General features: G+C 50.3%; 1 protein-coding gene across 1 annotated transcript in view; it reads right to left on the reverse strand.

The window, feature by feature from the left end:
* The window catches only part of PDLIM5 (PDZ and LIM domain 5), a 128176-nt gene that overhangs the window by 15316 nt on the left and 100152 nt on the right, over window positions 1–12708 (reverse strand). The window contains exon 7 of the mRNA XM_054163119.1: window positions 11943–12127. Coding sequence (XP_054019094.1) covers window positions 11943–12127 — 185 coding nt within the window. The remainder of the gene's footprint in view (window positions 1–11942; window positions 12128–12708) is intronic.

A 12708-nucleotide genomic window follows, 5' to 3' on the forward strand; every position in this document is an offset into this window, starting at 1 on the left:
TCTCTGGTGCGTAGCAACTCTACAACAGCATGAACTGTTTAACACTCACTTAAACATAACATCAGGCTCCATGTAAGATCTATAAATAACAATGCTACTTGGAGCAGTGGGAGTGCCAGAACTTTGTTTTAGGCTGTTCTAAGCCAGTGATTTACACGCTGCTATCGAACTACTGTATTCCAAGTGGAAAAGACAAAGCTTCATGCAGCCACGCTTTTCTGACTTGTCTCAATATGGCTGTAGAGTAAGACACCTTCCTGTTGCCTCCCCTCCAAAGCAAAGAGATGGCCAGATGTGAAGTGTCCCTGCCCATGGCAGCAGGGTTGGAACTGGATGTTGAGTTGCTGAGGTCTTTTCCAACTTTATTGATTCTATGACTTGGATGAGGACATTGAGTCTACTGTTAGTAAATTCACAGTTGACACCAAGCTGGGGGGCAGTGTGGACCTGCTGGAAAATAGGAAGACACTTCAGAGAGACCTGGCCAGGCTGGGCCCATGGGATGAGGTATGACAAGGCCAAGGGCAGAGTCCTACACTTTGGCCACAATAACCTCATGCAGTGCTACAGACTGGGAGAGAGTGGCTGGAGAGCAGCCTGGCTGAGAAGGATCTGACAGTGCTGGGTGACAGCAGCTGAACATGAGCCAGCAGTGTGCCTAGGGGGCACAGAAGGCCAAGGGCATCTTGGCCTGGACCAGGAACAGTGTGGCCAGCAGGAGCAGGGATGGAATTCTGCCCTGTGCTCATCACTGGCGAGGCCTCACCTTGAGCACAGTGTGCAGCATCTAGGCAACCAGAACTAGAACAAGAGGACACAGTCTCAAGGTGTGCCAGGGGAGGTTTAGGCTGGAGGTGAGGAAGAAGTTCTTCATAGAATGAGAGGTTTGCCCCTGTCATGGGCAGGGACACCTCACACTACAGCAGGTTGCTCACAGCCACATCCAGCCTGGCTGCAAACACCTTCAGGGATGAGGCTTCCACCATCCCCTGGGCAACCTGTGCCAGTCTCTCACCACCCTCATGGGGAACAACTTCTTCTTGACAGCCAATCTGAATCTACCCATTTCTAGTTTTGCTCCATTCCCCTCAGTCCTATCCCTCCCTGACACCCTCAAAAGTCCCTCCCCAGCTTTCTTGAAGCCCCCTTCAGATCCTGGAAGGCCACAGAAAGGTCTCCTTAGAGCCTTCTCTTCTCCAGACTGAAAAGTCCTAACTCCCTCAGTCTGTCCTCAGAGCAGAGCAGCTCCAGCCCTCTGCTCATCCTCGTGGCCCTTCTCTGGACACCTTCCAGCACCTCAGATCCTTCCTGTCCTAGGGGCTCCAGAACTGGACGCCGCACTCCAGGTGGGGTCTCCCCAGTACACCAAACAGGGATAAAGAGCCAGTTACTTCCCAGGAAATCAAAGATGATGATTATGCAATTTGTAAAGTTGGTGGATGTGTGGAAAACAACCACAGAGACAAATAATCATCATCCTTCTTTAGAGGACTAGTAAAAAATACATACATCTCTCTGATTTGTACATGCAAGTCCTTTTAAGGGCACAGCTTGGTGCAACAGCACAATAACTTAGCAACATCAAATCACAGGAAAACTGACCAAGGTCACAAATGTCATCCTTGTAAGAGAAAGCTGATTTTCTGTTCAGCACATCCTGTGGTGAGGTACACCAGGTCATTCATGGCCCCACCTGCAGCACTGTGTCCAGTTCTGGAGCCTCAGGTACAAGAAGGATCTGGAGGTGCTGGAATGTGTCCAGAGAAGGGCCATGAGGATGAGCAGAGGGCTGGAGCTGCTCTGCTATGGAGACAGACTGAGAGAGTTGGGGCTGTGCAGCCTGGAGAAGAGAAGGCTCTAAGGAGACCTTTCTGGGGCCTTCCAGGATCTGAAGGGGGCTTCAAGAAAGCTGGGGAGGGACTTTTGGGGGTGTCAGGGAGTGATAGGACTGGGGGGGATGGAGCAAAACTAGAAGCGGGGAGATTCAGCTTGGCTGTGAGGAAGAAGTTCTTCCCCATGAGGGTGGTGAGAGCCTGGCACAGGTTGCCCAGGGAGGTGGTGGCAGCCTCATGCCTGGAGGTGTTTGCAGCCAGGCTGGATGTGGCTGTGAGCAACCTGCTGTAGTGTGAGGTGTCCCTGCCCAAGGCAGGGGGGTTGGGAGTGGCTGATCCTTGAGGTCCCTTCCAGCCCTGACAATTCCGATTCTGCATCCAACACATAGACTGCACATGCCTGCATCATTACTGCGATCTGCACCTTCTTAAACATTCCAGTTTTAGTAACAGATGTCGGTTTTTTCCCCCCCTGTCTACAGCAGTTATAATTTCATCTTACCACCAAATTAAGGTTGACATTTGTAAATGACTCTGGTTTCACAATGGGTTTTGCTTGGCTAAGTGACTTCACATCACTTAAGCTGCAAGAATAAAATACCTGTGGTTTGCTGTCACCTGATGATATGATCATTTAGATTAGAGGAAAAATTAATAGCAGCTTATACACCAGGAGCAGGAAGCATTTGTATTTTGACCTGTCAGTCACACTACTTTTATGGATGAGGCTTTCTGGTTTTATGAATGGTGGCTGCAACATTCAGAAGCAATCTTTAATGACCTTTTTCAGTGAAAAGTACTGGAGCTGGTTATGTTTTGGGATTGCCTCTAGCAGAGACCTTACAACATTAAAGGATTAAAGCATTAAAATATGTCCAGAGGAGGGCCACGAGGATAGGCCCAGGGCTGGAGCTGCTCTGCTATGGAGACAGACTGAGAGAGTTGGGGTTGTTCAGTGTGGAGACAAGGCTCCAAGGAGACCTTTCTGTGGCCTTCCAGGATCTGAAGGGGGCTACAAGAAAGCTGGGGAGGGACTTTTGGGGGTGTCAGGGAGTGACAGGACTGGGGGGGATAGAGCAAAACTAGAAATGGGTAGATTCAGATTGGTTGTCAAGAAGAAGTTGTTCCCCCTGAGGGTGGTGAGAGCCTGGCACAGGTTGCCCAGGGAGGTGGTGGCAGCCTCATGCCTGGAGGTGTTTGCAGCCAGGCTGGATGTGGCTGTGAGCAACCTGCTGCAGTGTGAGGTGTCCCTGGCCATGGCAGGGGTTTGGAACTGGCTGATCCTTGAGGTCCCTTCCAACCCTGACAATTCTGTGATTCCATGATTTGCCCTAACAACTTGTAGTATGACTTCTGTTTCTTCCCTGAGTTCGTACCATGGTCCTCAATGAACACACAGGTCCTTGAACCCCTCTAATAATTAATCCTGTCTTCAGTTTCCCCCGCTACAAAGGAAACATGTTGGAGTTGGCCCTAGAAGGAACTTTATGAACAAGGTGATGCTGAGACAAGAGATCATTTGAGTTTTCCATGCAGAAATATTACTAAAGCCAATGGACATCAACTTAACCTAGCCAGGGAGCGTGGCCTGTAAGCTTAACAGAGCTGAGACAGAGGCTATGGTAATTACTCATGAAACACATTGACAAAAAATGTGACTAGAACAGTAAGTTCCATCCTTTCATAAACCTTGAAGGAGGCCTTAACTTAGCCAGGAAGCCCTATGAGAAGAGGCTGAGGGAGCTGGGGTTGCTTAGCCTGGAGAAGAGGAGGCTCAGGGGAGACCTTCTTGCTCTCTCCAACTCCCTGAAGGGAGGTTGTAGCCAGGTGGGGGTTGGTCTCTTCTCCCAGGCAAGCAGCACCAGAACAAGAAGACACAGTCTCAAGCTGCACCAGGGGAGGTTCAGGCTGGAAGTTAGGAAGAGATTCTTCCCAGCAAGAGAGACTGGCCATTGGGATGTGCTGCCCAAGGAGGTGGTGGAGTCCCTGTCCCTGGAGGTGTTTAAAAAACAATTGGATGTGGCACTTGGAGCCATGGTTTAGTTAGTCATGAGGTGTTGGGTGACAGGTTGGACTTGATGATCTCTGAGGTCTTTTCCAACCTTATTGATTCTGTGATCCTAAGTGTAGCCTGTAAGCTTAACAGAGCCGAGACGGAGGCTATGGTATTTACAAGTGAAACGGGAACAAAAAGGTGACTAGCACAGGAAGTGCCACAGTTCCATCCCTTCATGCACCTTGAGCCAGGCCTTACTGGCAGGAAAAGCCTTTTGCAATAGCACAGCAAGTCTTTGGTGCCTCCCACTGCCCAGAGTCACACAGTTTGACCTTGTGGGGAAACTCCTCAGTCTGATACCATCTGCCTATTTACCCTGTTTTCCTCAGCAAACCTCAGCAGAATCAGTCACAAGGAAGACGACCAAGACCCAAGCAGTCAGCAGATGCAGGACAGGATGTCAAATAACACCTAGGAGCAGGCTTGGATTTTACTCTGCCTTTAAAGTTCCAACATTATCAAGGGAAGAGGAAATATAAGTGAAAAAAAAGGCCCAAGACAGCACACTAAGAATAACTCCAGAGATGGTCACTGGAAGTGTACAAAACACATGAAACCAACTGCAAGGAAAGAGCAGAGCTTTTGAAACGAAGCTGCCTGGGGAGCAATTATTCCATGCTCATAGTCAGCTTCCAAGCGCGTTCCCTCTGCCGAAGGAGCATGTGCACAACACATGTGCTGGCTCAGGATTAGGCAACTGATAGTTGTGGGTACTGCAGGACGTGCTGACATTGCCAAACAGCTCTGCTGGCAGAGGATTATATATCCCAGCGGCAGCAGGCTGAGAAAGACCCTGGGAGAAAGGCGATTGGCACGCACACGCAACCGGTCACTTGGAACTGCAAGCTCTGGATGCTTCTATCGCAGACCCTCCCCAGCCCATCCTCACACCCAGCTGACAAGGCAGGGAGAAGGAAAGTTATTGATGGTAAGGAAGTCCTCCTAAGCAGCAAACCAGCTTTTCTGGCCAACACCTGTACCAGTTCACCGTGGGACCCTCACAAGCCTGCCGGGCCCCTGTGAGTGAAGCAGGATGCTGCCTGCCCAGCTCTTGCATAAGCAGCCAGGGCAGGGTGCTGGCAGCACCGTGCCTTGCACCAGGCCTTTCTGATCCATACTGCACCAGCAGCTCTACCTCTTCTTTCCCAACATCTTGAAATGCTTCTCTTGAAGGGCATTTGATGTGAGAAACATTGTCAGATGTGCTGACTGCTTCTGACCGTTGCAGATCCTGCTGCACTTTGTGAGAACAGTTCACCTCCTGGCCAAGCCCCAGTTTCTGTATCTGCATTTACTGACTCATTATACTTTCTCAAATTGTTTCAGCAGATTCAATTTTCCATGGTTCCATTCACTTCCTTTCAAGATGCCTTGGGGCATTACAGTGTGCTGATAACCAGCTGTTACATTTCACCCACGAAGCAACTGCCTGGCGGTGGCAAGTTAAAGTCATTCCTGTGCATGCATCATGTGGCTGCACATGGACCAGGGCTGGGAAATCATAGAATTGTCAGGCTTGGAAGGGACCTCAAGGATCAGCCAGTTCCAACCCCCCTGCCATGGGCAGGGACACCTCACACTACAGCAGGTTGCTCACAGCCACATCCAGCCTGGCTGCAAACACCTCCAAGGATGAGGCTTCCACCACCTTCCTGGGCAACCTGTGCCAGTCTCTCACCACCCTCATGGGGAACAACTTCTTCCTCACATCCAACCTGAATCTACCCACTTCTAGTTTTGCTCCATTCCCCCCAGTCCTCTCACTCCCTAACACCCTCAAAAGTCCCTCCCCAGCTTTCTTGTAGCCCCCTTCAGATCCTGGAAGGCCACAATTAGATCTCCTCGGAGTCTTCTCTTCTCCAGACTGCACAGCCCCATCTCCCTCAGTCTGATTCCATAGCAGAGCAGCTCCAGCCCTCTGCCTATCCTCGTGGCCCTCCTCTGGATATATTTTAATGCTTTAATCCTTTAATGTTGTAAGGTCTCTGCTAGAGGCAATCCCAAAACATAACCAGCTCCAGTACTTTTCACTGAAAAAGGTCATTAAAGATTGCTTCTGAATGTTGCAGCCACCATTCATAAAACCAGAAAGCCTCATCCATAAGAGTAGTGTGACTGACAGGTCATACTGACAGATCATGACTGACTGGAAGGCCAAAAGGAGGTCTCCTGAGAGCCTTCTCTTCTCTAGACTGTCTAGCTCCAGCTCCCTCAAATGCTCTCCCCAAATGCTTTGGGGGTCCTTGGGGATGAGGACTGCTACTTCAGCCTATGGCAATAGCCATGCAATAGTACTACAGTGGTATAACTGGGATATTCTGGGTAACTGTTTTGAAACTCACTATAATCTTGTAAAAAGCTTCTCCCTCTGGTGGGTGAACAGGAGGACATCACAGCTCAACAAAAATGAAGTGAGAACTGCTCTAAATCCTAGCCTGTACACCTCACACGGTAACAGCCACAACTAGACTTCTATCAACAAGTGGGAAAAAATCCCCACCACAGGCAGGACAGGCTGGCAGCAAAGGCAGTACCTGGACTGCCCAGTCTGATGCGAGTGCTGCATGGAGTGCATGCACCACCTGCTCTCCCATGTGCCACAGCAGACTTTTTCATTGGTTTAGATGAAAAGTCAAGCTTTGACCCTGCTTATCCAGCTTCTTACCCATGCATTAGAAGAAAGCATGAGGCAGCCATCCTTTATGCTGGGGTGTATTGAAGATGTGTGGTTAGTCGGTCATGAGAGGTTCTCCTCCCCCTCTACTCTGCCCTGGTGAGGCTGCAGCTGGAGTAGTGTGTCCAGTTCTGGGCCCCTCAGGTCAAGAAGGGCAGGGAGCTACTAGGGAGAGTCCAGCACAGAGCCACAAAAATGGAGTGGAACATCTTCCTTCTGAGGAGAGCCTAAGGGAGCTGAGGGCCCTGTAGCTTGGAGAGGAGCCTGAGGGTGACCTCCTTCATGTTGCTAAAGATGTGCAAGGTGAGTGCCCAGGGGCTGGAGCCAGGCTCTGCTGGGGGATGCCCAATGCCAGCACAAGGGGCAGTGGTGGAAGCTGAGGCAGAGGAAGTTCTATGCAAGCATGAGGAAAAATTTTTCCCTGTGGGGGTGACAGAGCCCTGGAAGAGGCTGCCCAGGGGGGTTGTGGAGTCTCCCTCTATGGAGATAGTCAGAACCTGCCTGGATGTGTCCCTGTGTGGTCTGCTCTAGGTGCTCCTGCTCTGGCAGGAGGGTTGGACTGGAGGAGCTTTGGAGGTCCCTTCCAAGCCCTAACATTTTGGGATTCTCTCTCATTTCCTCTACCAAACCACTGAGGAATATGAGGATTCTAAAGGGGAACAAAACCTGTGTTACCTTCACAGTGGGTGACTAGTGTAGCAGCCTTTGTGGGTACCCTGTGAGTGACATCCCACAGCAGATTAGGATATTGCAGCTCCAAGGGTGTGAGATCACTTGGGTCACAAGTGACTTCTGTAGAGACAAACCCAGTGGCTGAAGCATCTAGGTTTGCTATCTCAGACATTTCTTGACAGGTTGTGAAACAGACTGGTGGAACTCATATCTCAGTTCTCACAAAAGCCCTCAGATAACCATCTCTGCTCAACCTCAAACAAACAAACAAACAGAACATCACAGGCTCACAGGATGTCAGGGGTTGGAATGGACCCAAAGAGATCATCAAGTCCAACTCCCTGCCAGAACAGGACCAGAAAATCCAGCAGAGGTGACACAGGAATGCATCCAGATGGGCTTTCAAAGTCTCCAGAGAAGGAGACTCCACAACCTCTCTGGGCAGCCTGCACCAGGGCTCTGGGACCCTCACAGGGAAGAAGTTCCTCCTCATGTTGAGGTGGAACCTCCTGTGCTGCAGCTTACTTCCATTGCTCCTTATCCTATCCCAGGGGCAGCTGAGCAGAGCCTGTCCCCTCCCTCCTGACCCCCAGCCCTCAGATATCTAAAACATTTATTAAGTCCCCTCTAAGTCTTCTCTTTTCCAGACTAAACAGCCCCAGGGCTCTCGGCCTCTCCTCATCAGGCAGTGCTCCAGACCCCTAATCATCCTCATATAAAGAAAAAAGAGAAGAGGAAATCACACTACTTTCAATTAGAAAAAGTCAGAGGGTGTCCTGTCCAAGAAAAGGAGGTTCCAGCTGCTGAACAGAAAGATGCTGTCTGAGTGAGTGATCTGTGTCGTCAGACAGCTTCAATAAATAAATCAGAAGGACTAGCAATTCTCATGCCATGCCATCAAACAGCAGATCACAGCTTCCCCAGACACACAACACAGCCTTGTGACATGCCAGCTTTGCTATGGAGACAGCTTGGTGTTACATACAATATTCATTAGAAGGATGAGTGCTATTAGAGCTATCAAACTACTCCAAGTAGGTTTCTCCTATGAATAGCCTACTGACACACACATTCACTTAATGTTCTGTCTTCCCTTCTAATCATTTCCTCAGCTAGACTTCAGCTATGAAATCAAAGGGGTTTTGTTTGAAAATGCTGTCAGGCTTACAACCTACCAAGACAAATTTCATTTGGCCTGCAAAGCACTGGCAATTTTACTTGAAAGAAAACTTTCTGCTCACAGACTGCAAGCAAACAGCAGAATTAATGACTGAAGTCCAAACATGTCCTGAAACTATTATTAGTCTTTGTTTTTGTTCAGCATCTGACTAATTTTACCAAAACACTCCAACAAGGTTAAAGCCTTTCCTGAGCAAGCTGAGGTACAGCAAAACCTTGCATGTTTTGGTGTGTTTTAAAACACAGTCCTGAGAAACAGATCACAGCTCACAGGATGTTAGGGGTTGGAAGGAACCCAAAGAGATCGAGTCCACCCCTTCTGCCAGAGCAGGACCATAGAATCCAGCACAGGTCACACAGGAATGCATCCAGATGGGGCTAGAAAGTCTCCATAAGAGGAGACTCCACAGCCTCTCTGGGCAGCCTGTTCCAGTGCTCTGGGACCCTCACAGTGAAGAAGTTTCCCCCGTGTGTTGAGGTGGAACCTCCTGTGCTGCAGCTTACATCCATTGCTCCTTGTCCTGTCACAGGGAGCAAGTGAGCAGAGCCTGGCCCTTCCCTCCCCAGACCTCAGATATTTATAAACACATTAAATCCCCTCTCAGTCTTCTCTTTTCCATTCTAAAAAGACTCAAGTCCCTCAGCCTCTCCTCATAGGGCACATGCTCCAGTCCCTTCATCGTCCTTGCAGCCCTCTGTTGGACTCTCTTGAGCAGATCCATGTCCCTCCTGAACTGGGGAGCCCAGAACTGGATGCAATACTCCAGATGAGGTCTCACCAGGGCAGAGTAGAGGGGGAGGAGAACCTCCCTGGCTCTGCTGGACACACTCCTCTGAATGCACCCCAGCATCCCATTGGCCTTCTTAGCCACCAAGGCATATTGCTGTCCCATGCAGAACTTGATATCCACCAGCACTCCCACTCACCATGGGGTTGCACTCCAGCAGATCACCTCCCAGCCTGTACTGGGAGTCAAAGTTGTCAGGGTTGGAAGGGACCTCAAGGATCAGCCAGTTCCATCCCCCCTGCCATGGGCAGGGACACCTCACACTACAGCAGGTTGCTCACAGCCACATCCAGCCTGGCTGCAAAAGCCTCCAGGGATGGGGTAGGCAGTAGTCATGCTTAGATATCTCTGATCTGCTAGCTTTGCATTATCAGCTTCTTGGATGACATAGGCAATGCACAGCACATCAGAGGTGAGCCTAGGACAAGTTTAAGGAGCAGACCTCCTGCAGTGAAACCTGTCAGATAACCTCTGGGCAAGCCTCTGGCAGCTTGGCAACTCTTGGAATTTCAAACAAACCATTCCCAGGTGTGCTGGGCTATGTCACCTCCTCACTGACTTGCAGTATCCACTGTAAGAGGGAAGCATCTTCAGACTGATGTAGTCAAGACATTTAGATGCTGACCAAAACCTAAAGCACATTTGAACACCTCCAAATACCTCATTTTTCCTCAGCATTTCAGCAAAGAGCTCCACATCCAGGGAACAAGCACAGACTGGCTTCCCATGGCAGCATGTTAGAATAGAACAGAATAGACCAGACCAGGTTGGAAAAGACCTCGCAGGGCTTGTGATCTCAAAGGAGAGGCTAAGGGAGCTGGGGTTGGAGAAGAGGAGGCTCAGGGGAGACCACCTTGCCCTCTACAACTACCTGAAGGGAGGTTGTAGCCAGCAGGGAGTTGGTCTCTTCTTCCAGGCAACCAGCACCAGAACAAGAGGACACAGTCTCAAGCTGCACCAGGGGAAGTTTAGGCTGGAGGTGAGGAGAAAGTTCTTGCCAGAGAGGGTTGTTAGCCATTGGGATGTGCTGCCCAAGGAGGTGGTGGAGTCACCATCCCTGGAGGTGTTCAAGAGGGGATTGGATGTGGCACTTGGTGCCATGGTTTAGTCATGGGGTCTGTGGTAACAGGGTGGACTCGATCTTTGAAGTCTCTTCCAACCTTGATGATTCTGTGATCAAGTCCAACCTATCACCCAACACCATCTAATCAACTAGACCATGGCACCAAGTGCCTCACATCCAGTCTCTTCCTAAACACCTCCAGGGATGGTGACTCCACCACCTTCCTGGGCAGCCTGCTCCATGGCTCTGTGACCCTCACAATGAAGCAGTTCTTCCTCATGTTGAGGTGGAACCTCCTGTGCCACCATCTCCCTGGGCAGCACATTCCAATGGCCAATTACTCTTGCTGAGATTAATGTCTTCCTAACATCCAGCCTGAACCTCCCCTGGCACAGCTTGAGACTGTGTCCTCTTGTTCTGGTGCTGGGTGCCTGGGAGAAGAGACCAACCCCCACCTGGCTACAACCTCCCTTCAGGGAGTTGGAGAGAGCAAGAAGGTCTCCCCTGAGCCTCCTCTTCTCCAGGCTAAGCAACCCCAGCTCCCTCAGCCTCTCCTCACAGGGCTGTGCTCGAGTCTTCACTTTTGCCGTCAGTGTGTACGGGGCCCGGGAAGGGAGGACTGACACGAGTGTACTGCCACCCTGAGGCTGCCAGCAGAACTGCACACCCACACCAAAACACAGCGCTCTGCCCTGAACGCCATTATGAACCACAGAATTACTTTAACACCGTATGTTGGAATCTTTATTTTGATGTCAGAGCCTCTGCAGTTCCTTTTCTGGACCAGATATGTTTAAAGAGGAAACATCCTTCAAATTAGAACTCAAAACCACCAACCCCCAAGCTATTTAACATCTGAAGATTTTTGTCAGAGAACTAAGGATATTCCTCTCATTCTTACAATAAACAGTATCACCAAGGTTGGAAGAGACCTCAAAGATCACCAAGTCCAACCTGTCACCACAGACCTCATGACTACTAAACCATGGCACCCAGTGCCACATCCAATCCCCTCTTGAACACCTCCAGGGACGGTGACTCCACCACCTCCCTGGGCAGCACATCCCAATGGCCAATCTCTCTTTCTAGGAAGAATTTCTTCCTAACACCCAGCCTAAACCTCCCCTGGCACAGCTTGAGACTGTGTCCTCTTGTTCTGGTGATGCTTGCTTGGGAGAAGAGACCAACCCCCACCTGGCTACAACCTCCCTTCAGGAGTTGGAGAGAGCAAGAAGGTCTCCCCTGAGCCTCCTCTTCTCCAGGCTAGGCAACCCCAGCTCCCTCAGCCTCTCCTCACAGGGCTGTGCTCCAGACCCCTCCCCAGCTTTGTTGCCCTTCTCTGGACACCTTCCAGCAACTCAACATCTTTCTTGAATTGAGGGCCCCAGACCTGGACAGAGGACTCAAGGTGATGTGTATGTGTGATTGGTGTATATGCTTTGAACAAAGGTCAGAGACATTTCTTTTGCTTGTTTGTGAAAACACATCTGTGAGGCTGCTTACAAAGGGCTGCTGCTTTAGCAGAACTGTGACATCTGCTTGTCTCCTCCCTTCTAAACAAACTGGCCTGCACTCAGAACACAACCAACCACTTGAAGGCTGCTGTTTTACACCCATGGGTGAAGTGTGCTACCCAGAGGACTTTAAGGGAAGAATAAAAACCTTCTCTGAGAGTTACCTGCTTGGTTTGGAGGCTGCCAGGCCGAGTACTTGGCAGCACCTGGGGGTCCTGTTGGCTTGAGGCCTGCAGCAGATGTGGTGCTAGCAGGAGCAGGTCTTGGTTCTATGTTTTCTTGGTGGGCAGGAATGCTCCTTGCTGAGGTGGCTGTAAATGCAGCAGCCTGGGTAGCCTCCAGGGAATCACTGTTCAGAAACAAGGGAGTTAAAAATGAAATGCATTTCATGCTTGAACAAGATCACAGGATGTCAGAGAGAGGAAGGGACCCAAAGAGATCGAGTCCAACTTGCTGCCCACCAGCACTGCCAGCTCCTTCTCCCCAGGGCTGCTCTCCAGCAGATCACCTCCCAGCCTGTGCTGCTGCAGTTTATTCTTCCTCCCCAGGTGCAGGACTCCACACTTCTCCTTGTTGAACTTCATGAGGTTCCCCTCTGCCCAGCTCTCAGTCTCTCCAAGTCTCACTGGATGGCTGCACAGACTTCAGCTGTCTCAGCCAAGCCTCCCAGTTTGGTGTCATCAGCAAACTTGCTAAGCAGACTCTGTCTGTCCCCTCATCAGTGTCATTGATGAAGATGTTGAACAGCACCAATCCCAGCACTGATCCCTGGGGGACTCCACTGGTCACAGCTCTCCAGCTGGGCCTGACACCATTGTTCACCACTCTTTGAACTCTGTCTGTAACCAATTCCTAATCCACTTCACTGTCTGCTCTTCCATCCCACACTTCCTGAGCTTGCTCACTGGGAGATGGTGTTGCTGAGGTCAG

This window comes from Dryobates pubescens, chromosome 1 (genome assembly GCF_014839835.1).
Source record: "Dryobates pubescens isolate bDryPub1 chromosome 1, bDryPub1.pri, whole genome shotgun sequence".
In the NCBI taxonomy this organism is placed as follows: domain Eukaryota; kingdom Metazoa; phylum Chordata; class Aves; order Piciformes; family Picidae; genus Dryobates; species Dryobates pubescens.